Source organism: Callorhinus ursinus, unplaced genomic scaffold, assembly GCF_003265705.2.
Source record: "Callorhinus ursinus isolate GAN/ISIS: 27379988/994484 unplaced genomic scaffold, GSC_fseal_2.0 scaffold30, whole genome shotgun sequence".
In the NCBI taxonomy this organism is placed as follows: domain Eukaryota; kingdom Metazoa; phylum Chordata; class Mammalia; order Carnivora; family Otariidae; genus Callorhinus; species Callorhinus ursinus.
Window position 1 is genome coordinate 14,014,676 of NW_027397092.1, and position 17,910 is coordinate 14,032,585.

General features: G+C 36.0%; 1 protein-coding gene across 1 annotated transcript in view; it reads left to right on the top strand.

Moving 5' to 3' along the window:
- ADAMTS19 (ADAM metallopeptidase with thrombospondin type 1 motif 19) overlaps positions 1 to 17,465 on the top strand; it is a 252,836-nt gene extending 235,371 nt beyond the window's left edge. Inside the window, exons 22-23 of the mRNA XM_025860822.2 lie at positions 13,646 to 13,823; positions 15,889 to 17,465. Coding sequence (XP_025716607.2) covers positions 13,646 to 13,823; positions 15,889 to 16,040 — 330 coding nt within the window. The 3' untranslated portion in view covers positions 16,041 to 17,465. The remainder of the gene's footprint in view (positions 1 to 13,645; positions 13,824 to 15,888) is intronic.
- Positions 17,466 to 17,910: the final 445 nt, after the last annotated feature.

Below are 17,910 nucleotides of genomic sequence, written 5' to 3' on the forward strand. Positions count from 1 at the left end.
TTTTGAAACAGGAAAAAATTTGTAGATTGAAACCAAACTGAAATTATCTATAATCTAAAAAACTCTTCTTGGTGGATTAGCATTTCTATATAGCATTATTTTTCTAATTATGTCTACAAGTCATTGGAAAGATAACTGCCTACTATTTTTTATAATTAGAGTCTCCTAAGACAGGAAGATTTGAGCAGCTACGTCATAAAAGGACATGAATCTGTCACACTGAAATCTATCATTCTTGGATAGTCAATGAATTAAAGAAATCAGAGGTTGTGGGTTTGGTTTTAAACATTTGGGCAAGATGTCCTACAGAAAACATACTTTACATTATAGGAATATTTACTTCGAAATCCACTTGTCTCTGAGTAAGCTGTTCATAGTAAAGAAATTACTCAGTGATAAAGAGGATACTTTTCATCAGGAAAGACTTTCTACTGTCTTGTTCAGATACATCCACTGAGCATTTACATAATTTGCTATTCAGCATTCTATCTGAAGAAGATAGCTGTCTTCTAAACCATGCACTAAATCCCCAAACTATTGGCTATCAAATTGTTTTGCCTCTGACTCTTTATACTGCAAGAGAGTGGGGCATTTTTTGCATTGCTACCATTTTTAGTTTTAAAGTCTCCTAAGAATCTGATCTCTTGTCCCAGGTACATTAAAAAAAGGGGGGGGGGGGGGCTTTGGTGGCTCAGTCAGTTAAGCGTCTGCCTTCAACTCAGGTCATGAATCCTGGGTTTTGGGATTGAGCCCCGCATTGGGCTCCCTGCTCAGCGGGGAATCTGCTTCTCCCTCTGCCTCTGCCCCTCCCCTCTGCTCATGCTCCCTTCTCTCTCTGCTCTCTCTTTTTCAAATAAATAAATATTAAAAAAATAAATTTATAAAAAAAACAAACACAAATTTTAAAATGTTTGAATTACGCAAAGTTATCAAAGCATTTGGCTGATATGATTGAACATAGCAGAAATATATTAGCTTAAAAAGAGTGATGCACACATACTATCTGTGTTATATTCTTCTATCTAGAGAAAATTTGTAATTTAGATTGAAGTGGTGTCTGTGTGTATATATATATGTAATGTATATATTATATATGCATATACATGTCTAAGTATAAATGCAGATATAAGAACATGTATTTAACATCCTTTGGATTGGAAAATGAAAGAGGATTTTTTTAATCCATAAGGCTTAATTATACTGTCTTCTTAATAAATCATTGAAAAATTGCTAGACTTATAAAATAATACTATCAATGCTCTTTTGCTACATACCAGGGTATCTGTAATTTCACTTTATAAATCATACCTGAAAGCATTTCAGTAAATAAATATGACTTAATTAAAAAATTACTCTTGATGTTCTTTATAGGGTATAGAGCATGGGACATGCCAAAATTCATTTTGGGGACATTGAGTGTCAGTAGGTGGTTGGATGGGGATGGAAAGTTTCCACTAAAAAATACAAAGAAATTTGGTAAGAATGTTATAAAATTCAGTAGTCTTAGCACTGAGTGTTTTTTACTTAGGTGTAGTGAAGTATATGTTTACCAAATAGAGGATATCCAGAGATAGATAGAACCAGATCACCAGGACTACCAGAGAAAGACATCTTTAAAATGAAAGAAACATACGCAAATGATTAGCCAGTTAGAAAGGCATCATATGGGGTCTTTGGATGCAGAATGTAACAAAAGGGAAAATTATTTTACCAGGTCCCTGGTTTTGCTTAAGTTTGTCTGGGACACCCAGAGAGCCCAGGAGCACAACCAGCATCAATCTTGTATGCCAGAGAGCAGTTCCACAGGCCCCCTAACCTCATTCCTACATCTGTAAAATGTGCCAAAGCGACTGTGGGTCTTTCTGAATATCACAGTGCTCTAACTGTGCAAGTAAAAGTAATAATCCAGTGTCAGTGATGCAGTGGTCCAAATGGTGCCTAGTCCAAAGAAGAGTATTTAGAGCTACTTAAAATGAGAGATCTACTTTAGAGACAAAACACAAATTGATTGGATTAGAAATATATAAACCTGTAACTTTATATACTGTATACAGAATATGTACAAGTCCATATAGGAAAATAAAACTAGGAAACATGTTTAGATATAAACACACACACACACACACACATGCATGTGCATGTGCTTCAGGGCTCAGAAAGGCAACAAGGGATGTTTATTGAGGGGTGCCATGGGACAAACAGAAAGCTCCATCTACAGGGAGCAAATTCTACTTCTTTCTGCCCAGGTGCCTCCACATACCTGTTTCCCCATACTACTAAGATTGGATGTTATCACACTTTTTTTTAATCAATTTGATAGGTGAGAAAAATGATATCTCATTTTGAAATGCACACATTCTTTGACTCCACAACTCCAGTGCCAAAGATTTTCCTTACAGACATTCTTACCTAATTTGCTAACCATATTTATGAAGATACTCATTGCAGCCTTCTTTGGCACAACAAAAATTTGGAAACAACCCATATGTCCATTAACTAGTTATATAAATCATAATACCATATTCAAACAGTACCATACTGTAGTTTTTAAAAATATATTTATAGATAAGTACATAATGATGGGAAGGTTTCTCCAAGACCTACTATTAAGTGAGCAAATATTATGCAGAAGAGTCATATAGTATGGACTAAAGTTGTTTACATGTATTATTTTATACATATTAAAAATTTGGGGGTACCTGAGTGGCTCAGTCAGTTAAGCATCTGACTCTTGGTTTTGACTCAGGTCATGATCTCAGGGTCCTGGGATCGAGCCCCACCTTGGGCTCCATGCTTGGCATGGAGTCTGCTTGTCCCTCTCCCTCCCCCCTCTGCTCCTTCCCCAGCTTGCATGCTCCTGCTCTCTGTCAAATAAATACATAAAATCTTTTTCAAAAACTTTTTTGCACAGATATACAAAGAATAGTTTATTTGAATTACATTGGAAAAAAGGGCCTTCTGTGCTTATAATTCTACTATATCCATATATTACTTTCAATTTTATAAACAGGTTAACATTTTCTGTCTGAAATTAAAAGAAAACTCATACTTTCCTAATACTTAAATATTTGCAGGCTACCATGTCAAAACTGACTGATGTCATGGATATAGAAAGTTACCGAGAGAATATTACAAAATTCCTAGGGAGGAGAGAAGATTGGGATCTGTAAGAGGTATGATAGCTCAGTGTATGAAGTCCTACAGCCTTGGGTTTGAAATCTGGATCTTCTGTTCAGATAAGTTAATGAATCCAAATGAAATAATTCATGGAAAGTTCTTCACATAGTGTCAGATACATAGTAACCAAGTAGATGCTGGCCATTCATATAGTAGTGTAAGTAGAGATGAGGAGAAATGGTTGGCTTTGAGAAATTTTGAGGTTAAAATGAACAGAACTGGGGTTGGTTATTTGTGGGGGGAGATAAGGAAGAAGCAGTTATGAAGGTATGAAGAAGGACTCCCAGGTTGGCTTTCTGGTCTGAACAGTTTGTACAGATGATGCTTCTATGATAGGAAATAGGAAACCCTAAGAGAAGAATCAAGTTGGAGGGGAAAGATTTCCACTTCTCCTTTGAACTGTGTTTCATTTGCCCATAAAAGACTTAAATACTGGCATGTAGTAGGTAAAGGTCAGAGAAGAGAAAGTGGGATGGAAATATAAATTTTGGAATCATCCACCTTTAGATGATGTTTAAATTTTTCAAGTCTCCTAAGTGTGCCCAAGGAGGGAGTGTAGCTAGAAAAGGGAGTGTAGCTGGAGGGAGTTGAGGGAGAGGCAGGCTGTGTCTTTATTCTCTGCCCAAACTTCAGTTGCCCTTGGACTCTGCCATCAGCATGCTAAGAGTTCCTGAAATTGTGTATATTTGAAACAAAATTCCTCATTTTATTTCCTCAAACCATACCCCACTCACAATTTCCTTTTTCTTGAAAAATGTCAATTATCATCTTCCCAGCTCCCGGGGCTGGAAACTATCCTTGGCTCCTCTTCTTCATACAAGAGGGTTTTGCTTCAGTTGTTTTTTTTTTTTTTTTTTTTTTGCTTCCAATATAATAATGCAGTCCTTTTTATTTTTTTTCCCCCAGGATTAGAGTAACAGTTTCTAACGTGCTTCCTTCCCCGCGTACTCCTATTTCAGACCCATCCACTCACAGGGATGACTTCATCGCTCTATCCTATAGCCTAAGTATTTCCAGAGAATTGCCTTTGGATATTCATGCTGGCATTCAAAGCTTTCCATATTCTGGTCCTAACTTGCCTATTGAGAACTGTCTTATTATTCTCATCAATTGGGTATCCCCACTAAGCTGAGGCCTGAGCAGTTTGTACTTGTACATTCTCTGTGTCTTTGTTGATATCTCTTCGCCTAGAATGTGTTTCCTCCAACTACCTGAGTCATTCAAGGACCATCTGAAGTGTCTGATTTTTCAAGGGCTTCCACAATAAATGACAGAATTTCTTTGCACTTAATGACTAATGTTACTTTTTCTCAATTAATTATTTACTGCCTTATGTTGTTGCTGTCTGATTAAGAATATCTTGGGATGCCTGGATCCCTCAGATGATTACATGTCCGATTCTTAATTTCGGCTCAGGATCATGTTTCATGATTTCAATGTCCTGGGATCGAGCCCCCACATTGGGCTCCATCCTCAGCAGAGTCTACTTAAGATTCTCTCTCCCTCTGCTTACTCTCTCTCTTTCAAGTAAATAAATAAATTTTTTTAAAAAAGAATATTTTAACCCCCTTTACCCATCTCACAATTCTCTCTGCGTGACCAGAATATTGCATTACATTTAGTGATGTTTATTGAATAAATGATCACTAAACTTTTTCATCAAGTAAGCAAAAAATGTAGGCTACATCTAAACATTGCATTTCTTTTCTTCTGATCCATTTTATTTTCTGACTCTAATTCTGTTAGAACTACAATGTCACATATATTTTACTACAAAAGAATTAGTAACTAGCTTATTTTTCTTCAGGAAAATCAGTCAGTATAATTTTATGTAAATATATAACTCCCTTGACCTTCTTCTATATGGTGAGTCAAACTACTTAAAAAATGTGATTTTTTTTTTTTAAAAAAAAGGTAAATGCACCCTTATTTGAGTAACATATTGCTTAAGCCAAAAAAGTGCTTAACATTGAGCTTTGAAGTAGCTGGTGGACTTCTGCTGCATTCTCTGGAATCCATGTGACTGAAATAGCTGCCATCAGTTTAGATGGCAGTTATCTAACCTGGAAAGAAAGCAGTGGATGGAAGCAAAGCACACTTAGAATCTTCTCTGTGGCCTGGCAAATACTTGGTTTATTTCAGGTTGGCATAACTTAAAGGTAACTAGCATAGTGCTCTCTGTGCTATTTTAAACCAAGACTATATTAAAACAAACAAAACAAAACATACACACTTCTCTCACATGGCCACGGAGGGATCTGATCCATTTTGGACACAGAATTGTTCGACTAGACCTGGAAAGCATTTTATTTGAAAAGGAAATTCAGTCACCGTCATTCCAAACAGTTCTCTCTGGCGGGAAGATGTTTCACTGGAATGATAGAGATAAAATAGAAATGCCTCGATAATCTTTTTTCACCTCTCCAACACCGTGTGATTCATAGGCTAGCAGAATCACAAATGTGTTCAAGACTTTGTGTTTATTAATTGCTTCTTAATGCAAAACATCTTTTTTCTTCCATTACTGTGGTGATCAATGTGTACTTTGATATAAAAATGATTTGGGGGGTTAATTTGACGGCCCTTTCATAACATATTCACTTCTCTGCTACTCGTTCATAAGCTATTCTGCTTGATTGTGCCACACACATTTCCTTGATTTGCTCTAATGACATGCAGACATTTTCATTAAAGAGGAAAGAATAGTTTGAACTGTAGAACTAAATGATGAATTAATTAAACACATATGCAGAAAAAAATCCCCAAACGTCTGACCTCTAGGAATAGATTCAATTCCAAATACCCATGTGTTAAATAAGGCAGATGAACTACTTTAAAAAGACGCTGAAACACTGACCAAAATACATAGCAAATCTTAAAAAACAAACCTAACTTTTGTTCCTTAGTATGCTTGTTTCACACTCACTTTATTAAAAAGTTGAAAGATGGAACTGCCAAACATATACATAAATGAATAGGAATGCTGCGCTAATAATTTCCAGTAGAAGTCATCATTTACTTTCCTTATGAGGTCCACTCTCCACTGCGAACGCTAATTCACTCTTGTTAAACCACTCTGGAATAATCCACTTATTCCCAAAGACAAATTATCCAAGTCAATGCTGTTAACCTTGTTATAGATTGGCACTGATCATTAGAGATTATATCAGGTTCTGTGAGATTGCCTATTATATTGGTTTCAAAAATTTTTTTGAACTCTGTTTGCCAGTGACAATTTTCTCTTAATTTAGGAATTCCTATTTCATACAGAGGCCAGCTGGAAATGAGTAAAGCATTACAGAGCCTTCCTTAGCTGTTGGCCTAGAGAATACACATTCTCTCCAAAATATATATCTTTGGCACAGTCTAGAAGAAAGGAATCTCGGGTAATCTCCCTGCTGGCCAAGTGTGAGAATTATTATTTTTAACCCCTGAATATACTGAAATTTGTTTGTGTTTCTAAAGAACTCAAAAGCAAACCAGGGTTAGTTATGTTTGTTAGCCAACAAAACTGCAAATAAATATCTTACGGTAGTATTTTTACTGTTGAGTTTTCCGCCTCTTTGGTGTGATATTTCAGAGGACATTTGACAGCATTTACAGCTTGAAGAGTTTTACAGTTTAATATACACAGATTAATAGTTCTATAAACTCACTGGCAAACTAGTTGACTATTTAACTGAGTCTACAAATTTATTTATACCACACTGTCCCAGTGTGTTGCCAAATCCAAGTTATCTAAGTATCCAGGGCAACAAATAACTAGCCCCAAAACATTGTCTTTGTAACTATTCCAGTGTCCTGAAAGGAGAGGTAAGAAACTATCATTTAACCAACAATTTTAAAGTTTGGTACTTTACTACAGAATCTCCATACCTAAGACTTGATGTGGAAGTGGTTTTTAGCTCCATGTTCAGAATCACGTATGCAGAGTAGAACTACTTGCTCTCAGAACCTATCAAGTACAGAAGCACTGTAAGAATCAGAGATCAGTGCAAAGAATGAGAGTCTCCTCTCTACATAGGTGAGTAGTTGAGAGATATTTGTGGAGGGCGCCTGGGTGGCTCAGATGGTTAAGCGTCTGCCTTCGGCTCAGGTCATGGTCCCAGGGTCCTGGGATCGAGTCCCGTATCGGGCTCCCTGCTCCTTGGGAGCCTGCTTCTCCCTCTGCCTCTCTCTCTCTCTCTCTCTCTCTCTGTGTGTGTCTCTCATGAATAAATAAATAAAATCTTTAAAAAAAAAAGAGATTTGTGGATATGCCATTTATAAAGAATTCTTAAGTGAAAATAACTTTTCTAGAAGTATGTAGATCACTTCTTAGACAAGAAGAAAACAATGTTCTTTGATGAATTTAACAGAGATATGACACTTGATAGATTTTACCATGAGCTGTTATGGAAATTTCTACATGATTCATGAATTTTCAATTGACAGAAAGATAATTCTATTACTTTGCAAAAGTAGATTCAAGTAGTGCGATGGACAAGAACCTATGAACATTGAGAACCTCTGAAAATCATTCTCTGTGATTTTGACAATTTATAAATTTGTATGTGGCTATTTCTTGGTGCTTATGTAGCTCTTTTTCTTTGAATTAAGCATGTTTTACTTATATAAGTGTATTACAGAGCATGTTTGCTGTCATTCACTACTATTTAGTAAATTTATGTCACTCAGCATAATGGTATTCATAAAAACTTTAGGGAACAATACATGTAGATTATTTTTAAAAGATGCAGATTCTTGATAAACATATTCAAATCTATCATAAAAGGAATATTTCTATATAAAATAATGAGAATTTAGCAGCAGAGTACACTCATATTTTCTATGTAGTGTTCGATGCATTAAAAACTTATTTATACCACTGTGCTAATTAAGACCTAATTATCTTCAATCTTTCAAGATTAGACTTGAAAACAAATAATTTCATCAGGCATCAATAAAATGTCTCAAGATATACAGCCTTTTCTTGAACACCTTCTCTAAGTAGTTTACATGTTTTACAAAGTCTTAAACCAAGACCTGAGCAACACTGTCTAATAATGCCATAAATAATATGTCAGGAGTGAAATGTCCATGGTAAGTTTCTCCCTGCAGTTCACACATTGGGCAAGGCCTCAACTCTCATCCATCTTTTGTGATGGAGGGAAGGATTCCACACCTTGGCCTACCCATGAGATGGACTTCACAGCCATTCAGAGTTCATTTCATCTCTTTCTATAATAATGCCACATAGTTAAAGAGTTTGCTAAGAAAGTTTTTAGTGTGTTTGTTTTTCGTATGTTTTTTTTCTATTTCCCTTCATGTGTTTGCATTTAGACCAATTCATAAGTTTGTGAAACCAAGCTGGCCCCCCCTGTCCACTGCAGGGCTATCATCTAACTCAGTACGAATAACTTTCCAAGACTTATATCTGTATCTAACACCAGGTCATCCTTGGCCATTTTTAGAAAAATATATGAGCCAAGGAAACATCCACTATATGCTTCCCCCAACTTGTACATCGCTTGCTTCTCCAGATATTTTTCTTCCAGTTAGTTCAAATGAAATTTTCTTAGGGAGAATAAAGTCTGTTAGTTCTTACTACCTGGCACAAGAATGACAGAAAGAAAATAAAATTTCAGGTAATAGAAATGGTTATAAGGTTCTATAAATGTGTATCTCGTTTTAAAAGAGGATAAAGCGTTCTTATTGATTTTCCAACATTTGTATTCATGGTTCTCATTTACTAAACGATTTCCCTAATTATTTTCATAGTCCAAAATGTGAATTATTGAGAAAGTTTCCCTAACCATGCTTAGTGTTTGACATGCAAGGTACAGTGTAAACATAATTTAATCCAGTGTTAGAAGTTGTCACTAATGTTCCAGGGCCAGGAAGGATTTGTTCCATTAAAAGAGAAATCTATGGTGACATTATGTAAAGATATGACCCATGTGTTCCCGAGTTCAAGGAAGGTCATAATTTTCTCAAGTAGACTGAAATGATGCATCTCACTAGGTCAGTAAAAAAAATTTCACTTCCAGAGAATTTGGGGCTCATTTTTTGGTGGGAAAGAGGGATTACCAATACTAGTTCTCCTTGTACCTTGTAATCTTGGTCAAAATTAACTCCAAAATCATGTGAGCAATTTTCTAAATGGTTTAAGTTTGTTCTAAAGATTACGGTTTCCTTTTTACTCTGGTAAATCTGGGACATCAAGATTGCATTTCCTGTTCATAATTAAAGGCTTCTAGTTCATGGAATTGATTCATGAGGTGCTTTGTTTCAAAGGTCCTTCCGGGCAAGATTAACTGTTGAGTTTTTGTCAGACAATACAAGTCTCTCTTTTTAAAATACTCTAGTCAGTGAACTTTCCTTGTAAAAAAAAAATATCAAATGGCAAGTCATCAGGTACACCTTGTGTTTCTTTACCCCTTGCTGGCAAATTAATGTTGACATTTTAGCGTTTTAGCCTCTAGTGAAAGTCTAGAATGCTGCCTTGTTTCAAATACATTTTAAATTTACTTGGTACTTTTGTGAAGAGCAGGATTTAGAATGTATTAGATAAAAAGACGGAGGGAGGGAGGGAAGGAAGGTAGGAAAGAAGAGGAAAAGGGAAGGAGAGAGAGAGAAGGAAAAAGCCATTGAAATTAATCTGAGATGTATAGAAACACAGCGTAAAGAACAGCATATTTGGAATCAAAAGACTTGCATTTGATGTGTGTCTCTCCTTTTTGTGGAGCAAGTCTGTCACCCCTCCCATGAGTCCTTCTCTGATCATTCCGCATTTGAATTACTAAGTCCCAGACCCCAGACTTTGCCAAGCTCTCCTTCCTGGCATTAGTGTTTCCATGGCACTTGTCAATATCTAATGTACAATGAAATTTAAATCTTTATTTTCCTGCTCCTTCCTATTAGAATGTAAACTCCTTGGGGGCATGTATTTCTGTCCATTTTATGTACTGTCGTATCCCAATATCCAGAACATTGTTTGGCACATTGCGGACTTGCAGTAAATGTTGAATGAGTGAAAGAATGAAATAATCTCTATGAACCTCACTCTTTTCATTTTTAAAGTTATGAGGATTATGACAAAGTTTAACCAAGACATTCTGTGTAAAAGCGTATTAGATATGCTTGAAATGTAATAGCTATTTCCGGTGTCCACTCATTTGTGTTTATCATCTAAGACATAGATCTACCAGTAAAATGTCTGTAGATGAGGTGACTGTATGCCCCAGATTACCCAGGACTGTCCAATGTGTGCCTGTAAGTATAGGAATAATAATTTTAACCACTTCTATCACAAGTTACCCTGATCTGGGTGAGAAATTACATGCTCACCCTGTCTCAAGACACATCATGCATGTGAATTGTCTTTAAGGCAAACAAGTTTATCTCCTATCTTATAACATGGGTTATAGCAAAACAGAACAAAAAAGCCCTTCTAATTCACCAGTGTTTAAGTTAATAGTAAGATATGAGGATTAGAGGTCCATTGGGCAGGATAGGGACAGGAAAAGATATCTGACTATTAACATAAAGAGGAGTAGTAGCAATGTTCTACTATCAAGTAATGCTTAAGCATCCGATCTCTGAATTTAGTATATGTGAGTTGAAATTCCAGTTCCACTACTTCCTAACTGTAAAGCTTTAGGCAATTTATTTCACTTATTTGAGCCTCTATCTTATCTGTGTAAAAGGGATAAAACTAGTATTCATGGGCTTCATATGAGATACCAAAATAATTATGGCCTAACACAGGCCCTGACATATAATAAATACTAAGTAAGTGCTAACTAGTGTTAGTATCGTATGAAGTAAAATCTTCTGGAGGTAGTGGTATCAGTTTCCCTTGATCCTAAAGCAGCAGACTGTCGTTCTATAGGGCAACACATTATTTAAAATACTAAACAATGGGAAAAATTAAATTAATTAATTAATTAAATATTAAACACTTGGCTAAAAGTGGATGAAATTGCCCAACTTCTGCATTGTTTCATAATCTGTTTCTGAGTTCATCTGTTTTATATGTTTTAGTGTCTTGTTAATAAAGTTTACTGATGAAAGTACCAACTCCATCATATTAACCATTATTGCTGTCTTTATTTTCTGCATGGGATCCTGAACATAATGGGTGATCAATCAGTACTTGAAAATTCAATAAATGATTGGATATTCTGAGACATTTAAACAAACTATAATCTTGACAGAACCTGTGTCATATCCTTGTTGGCTGGCACACTGAATAATTAGATGATGAAATTAGAGAGTCATCTCTGTTACGAAGCTTCACCACTTAACAATTGCCCCACTACAGTAACTTTTCATAATTAGAGATTGGGAATTTTTACTTTCATAGTAATTTAGACCCAAAAGTGTAGTTATAATCTACCGCAATGCCTTCCTAACAAAAAGGAAAAATAAGTCCCAGGTAAATTAGTTGCAACAGACAATATTAGAACCCAGTCTCCTCATTTCAAGGCCAGAATTATTTTGGCTCTTTCTTTTAACCTCTGTCTCTCTTTAATCATAGTGACATGATTTGAGGAACTATCCACTTGTTTAGTAGTATCTTCTATAATGAAGTAAGAGCTAATTTAGAAGCTACCTTCTGATTTCAATTGTTTCATTTCAAATATCTGTTCACTTTTCACCTATATGCAATAAAATTTTTACCAAAATGTATTTTATAAAGATTATTACTAGTAAGAGCCTGATTTTTTATTACTAAAGTATGCTAATGAAAATTAGATCCTAAGGCTATTAGACTATTTTTTCATTTTCATTTTTTATTTTTTATTTAAAAAAGGTTTTAGACTATTTAATTTTGTGATAAAGCTTATTCTGTTAGTTTCAAAGGCAGAAATGATTCTGTTTTACTTAAATGAATTATAGAACTTCCATTATTTCCTGGATACTATTTTCATTTCCAGGTCATTCCCAGATTGTTACAAAACTTAACTTGCATAAGGAATGCAACTAACATCTTTTTCTCTTATGAGTTTTCAAATTTTATGAAAGGCACTATTTAACCATTATCTGCTAAAATTATGTACTTTGAGTCATCATATGTCAATAGTTACTTTATTTTATTTTTTACAGTCCTGAAAAACAATGTACTTTTATTTGTTCTTGTCCTTTGGAGTTGATATAATTCTGTACAACTATTTGGCTACATATGGCTAAATCTTTACTATGTAGAAAATAATATGATTAGCAAATAAATCATTATTTTCAGAAACAAAGCCATATTTACTCTTTCATATGTAATTTTGATCCCATAAAATAGTTGTATTTTCACAGTCAAATAAGCATCCGTTTATTTGTGTAACAAATTAAATCTGGTGATACATTTGGACCCAATATACTTGTCTAATAAAAGACCATTGTACATCAAGTGTGTTCTTCTTTGTAAAATATCTTACAAATGAAGAAAAGTCCATTTAGCTAAAATATAAGGAATTTATTAAAAGGATATTTTATTTAAAAAAATCCAGGTTATGGGCACCTGGGTGGCTCAGTTGGTTAAGCGTCTGCCTTTGGCTCAGGTCATGATCCCGGGGTCTTGGGAGCAAGTCCCACATCGGACTCCCAGAGCAGGGAGCCTGCTTGCTTCTCCCTCTCCCTCTGCCTCTCTCTCTCTCTCTCTCTCTGTCTCTCATGAATAAATAAAATCTTTTTTAAAAAATCCAGATTATCATATTTTTATTTGCACAATATTGGTTGTCATGTATTCATGCAAGAAATAGCAGTTATTGCAGGATGCATCACACTGATAAGCCATGTTGATTGTGTTAGCAAGTATCTTAAGACCAGAGCAATGAAGTGAATGGGTACGTGAAAGATTACCACAGGATCCAGCTCCACGGCTGGGCACATGCTAACTCTTGAGCCTCAGTGACTGCATTAAAACAATAATGAATTTGTAGGGCACCTGGGTGGCTCAGTCAGTTAAGCATCTGCCTTCGGCTCAGGTCATGATTTCGGGGTCCTGGGATTGAGCCCCGGGTCGGGCTCCCTGCTCCGGCGAAGAGTCTGTTTCTCCCTCTCCCTCTGCCCCTCCCCCTGCTCATGCTCTCTCTCTCTCTCTCTCTCTCTAATAAATAAATAAAATCTTAAAAAAATAATGAATTTGTTGCAAACTAGATATTAGAACTTTAAACACTGTCCACCTCAGTGCATCACTGCTATCGTTCACTGTACTGTGTTTCCCTCCAAGTCATACTCTCCCCCTTTCTTTCTCCTTCTTTAGTCACCTATGTCCTTCATGACTCAGTGCTGTGCCTGAGGTCAGCCAGAGGTTCTGAACAGCGGTGTGCCCAAGTTATGAGTATCGACATTTCTGACCCCCGTTTTGCATCAACTCTGAATGTTGTGACTCATGTTAAATTTTAAGGAAGGGATGGATGGGAAAAGCGGCTCACAATCTAGAAAAAGGAAAGAGCAACAAGGACTTTTAACACATCTTGTATCTCTCCAGTGCTCAATCACCTGTGGCAAAGGAATGCAGTCCCGTGTTATCCAGTGCATGCATAAGATCACAGGAAGACATGGAAATGAGTGTTTTTCTTCAGAAAAACCCGCAGCATACAGACCGTGCCACCTTCAGCCCTGCAATGAAAAGATTAATGTAAATACCATAACATCACCCAGGCTGGGTAAGCAGACCAAAAAGGGGATGGTTTTGAGAAACGTGGAAATGTTCATGGCTTCTTCTGTTTTGCATATTATTGTAAAGTTCAGTTCTTAATCTATAGGAGTTAGTTTTGTTCTGACCAAACGGGATATATTTAACTATAGTTTAGGGCAAATGGTCAGGAGGTAAAAATTCCTAAAGACTAAACACTTAGGATTCCTGAAGCTATCTCCTCAGTGCCTGGTCCTGGAAATACGAATGCCACACCTCTCAAGGTCATCTTATAAAGGGTTGCAGGATGTAACCATATTTTGGGTTCTGACCAGATGCGTGGCAGAACTATCGACATGAAGATAATGTCTCTGGAAAGGTGAGGTTGTGGTATGTATCTTAGATCTCTCCATTGTTAATAGCCTTCCTTTTGATCCTGGGTACAAATTATCCTTTGGAGAGACATAGAGTAAATATGACTTTCAAGAAGAGTGGGTACCTGGATCTAAACCACTGAAAAAGAGGTAACAGTTTTGAATCCTTAAGGACATAATATTATATACAAATAAATGCTAGTAACATATTGATTTACATAGTTTCTTATGTTATAAATGGTTTCATATATACTCTCAATTCATGTTATTCAATCTAATGTATCCTCAATAAATAGATTATGTATTTTAAGTAAATACAGCCTGCACTTGCCTAAAAAAATTTCGTAAATGAATTAGCCTTTATTTCTTTGACAATTAGGGACTTTTAACAGCACTGCTACCTGACTGTAGTTGGGTTAATTTATGTTTAACACCTTCACTTTTAATCTGTGTGTACAACCTAGGGATAACAATGTAATCGTACAGAACCATATTGCCAAAATGAAAGGAGTTTCATTGTCTTAGATATTTTTTGAGCATAGGATTCAGTCAAATGGAAAAGTCTGGTTCTTCACAGAAATACAAAAATTCTCTTTTTCAAGCCAAATAATTAACATTTCTAGGAAATAATCAGTTCAAGTAGAATTAAGAGTAGTTAAGACAAAAAGTTAAGCAATCCTAGAGCAGATGCCCTAAATCCATGTATTCAAAACAACATAATCCCTTTCCCTAGCAATTAGCTGGAGTCCTTCTTGAAGTATCATGTGGCAGAAATTGATGGATTACAAGAAAAATTTAATTAAAATTGCATTTTCTCTATTTATTATTTCTTGAAGGTATATCCCCAACCACACAAGCACAGTGGAAACCCGGAGGTTTTAAAAAGTAAAATAATGATTCATCTTAGAATGGTGGCAAAAGAAAGATTTCACATACTTTATAACTGTAAATTTCAATCACTTCTGATAATCAGCTCTGATTTTAAAGATGTGTGAAATCAAGATCCCCAGATAGCCCACCTAGATATGTCTGCTCTCAAAGAAATAAGGGATATGAGGGCACCTGGGTGGCTCAGTCGTTTAAGCGTCTGCCTTCAGCTCAGGTCATGATCCCAGGGTCCTGGGATCAAGTCCCGCATCGGGCTCCCTGCTCGGCAGGGGGCCTGCTTCTCCCTCTCCCACTCCCCCTGCTTGTGTTCCCTCTCTCGCTGTCTCTCTCTCTCAAATAAATAAATAAAATCTTTTTAAAAAAAAAGAAAGAAGGAATATGAAATAAGTGTGAGCATATTTGTTTTGCTATTTCATCCATAACCATACTTACTCATTTGTATCCCATAAAAGTGGATATAGCGAGCATAGTCATTTTTTCTTTTTAATCTTCTCAACTAAAAATCCAAAAGAAGCTTAAATGAAAGCCATAAAATTGAACCTTGAAAGCCATTTGTATTACAACTCACTGAATTTGGGAAGTCTAGCTTTAATGAGTCTGAAAGAGCTCCTAAGTAAGACCATTATTTATTCATTTTATTCCTTACCATAAGATGTGTGTGTGTGTGTGTATGTGTGTGTGTGTGTGTGTTTATCTCTTTTAAGTTCCAGAAGGCAGTATAAATGGGTCAAAGTGAATGTTCAAAATCTCCCCACTTAAATGATTGCTGTTTGTTTCTGCTCCTGACACCTAGGATAGCTGCATGCATTGAGTTCCCTCATTTCTGCTTCACAGCCGCACTGACGTTCAAGTGCCTGGGAGATCAGTGGCCTGTGTACTGCCGAGTGATACGTGAGAAGAACCTATGTCAGGACATGCGGTGGTATCAGCGCTGCTGTGGCACATGCCGGGACTTCTATGCCCAGAAGCTGCAGCAGAAGAGTTGACCTCAAGCAGGCTGGCTGGCTCACAGCGCTTTGCAATTACATTATTTATAAACACACACACTAGCATGTTTTTCAGACCAAATATTATCAGATTACATATAATTTAATCAAATTAATTTATTTTTGTGCCTGCCAAACATCCAGTATGGTGTTTGTTTGGGCTATACAAACATTTTGACGTATACTATATGGCTTCATAAATAATTTTATATGAATAAGTTGGATCCAGTTTCCAGAATCAAAATAAAAAGGGAGAAAAAAAAAGAAAAATATAAGATCATTAGGCTCTAAAAAAATTTTTTTTGTTTCAGTTAGGGCTGTCTCTAAGGTGCTATTCTCTCCCTGCCAATACCATTGAGTTATCCAGAATGTATACTAACTTAGTGTAATCGTTTAGTTATATATGGAGAGAAATCATTTTTGGTTTTTGGTGTCTTGATGCAGAATTAGCCCATTTTCTGTAATCTACAGGAAATGTGTAAACATAACAAACCTCATAGTGTTGAACAGGTTTTTAGAGAATGTATTATGAATTTGGTTCAGATTTAGAAATATCCATAGGAAAAATTCTACTGTAATTATAACCTTATTTTAATAATGGAAAAAAAAGTCAAAATAGAGACTTTGATCATGTTCATGAACATGTACTTGAACACAAGTATTTTAACAATGAAACACTGTAATGATTTACACTGAATCACCATTGCACTGTTGATATAGTATAGAGAAACCAGTATAGAAATGACAACATCCTACAAAAATATGTATTATTTTAACATGTTGTCATTAGATTGTAGCTTTTCTTAAAATATTTTGAACAAAGAAAGCAGTGATCCACCCGTCTCCTTGTATCTTTTTAGCAGATTTATAAAAGACTATAGTACTTAGCCTCACAAATCATAAGGAGAAAATTTACCAAATATTTTCAGCTTTTTCCCTAGAAACAAGAAAAAAACAAAAACACTTATAATACTGTGGTAGTTTCATTGTGTTTTTTCCTTTTGAAAACTAAAAAGTTTTACAATTCTGTGAAACGTTAAAAGAACCAGCTTAAATGTTTTCTTGTGAGAAAATGTTGTACATGATTCACATGATTTCTTAGATTTTTTTCAATAAAATATGTGAAGCTTCCTGTTGGGAGGCAGTTCTTCATAGGTCTCTCACGTCTCTACATGTCTTGGCACTGTCTTCTTTTGTTCGGGAGCGTCTTCTAAGGAATGTTTGTCTAATGAGCAGCCCTGGAAGACTAAGATGGTGCAGCAGAGAGCAGACATGCTGACTTCTCAGTATAAATAGGTTACTGGCCCTAAAATGGGGGTCCCTCTCCTGTGATATAAGCCACTGCATGTGTAGATATCACGTGGCTCTCTTGGTGTCCCTCTGGGGCAATCGGGGCTCAGGAAACCGGTGCAAGAAAATGCTGACTCTCTTCTACTGCTCTTGCTGTGAGTAATAAAGTCCTTTGTCTCTAACTCAGGGGTCTTCTGTCTTTTGCCCTGAAAGTGTGCTGGCTCACGTGATAGATTGTAAGTAGAGTAAAACCTCAACATCTGTGCAGTTTGTGATGCTTCCTCATTCATGTGTTTTACCTTCATTTTAATATGGGGGGGCATTTGGTTTCTAGATGGCCCCTTACTTATGTATATCCTTTCATTTAATTGCTGAAATAGAAAATTAACCAATATCAACACATCTTAAGTAAGAGAGTAGGGGCATGAGAGAGGTCAAAATTACTTAGTAAGAGGAGACATTCTCAATTACGTCCCTTGATTCCTAAATCCATGAATCTAGGTAGAAATATCACCATATATTGGTGGATGAATCAGACCAGATACAATATTGTCAGAATGTTTTCACCCAGCTGGTGCTA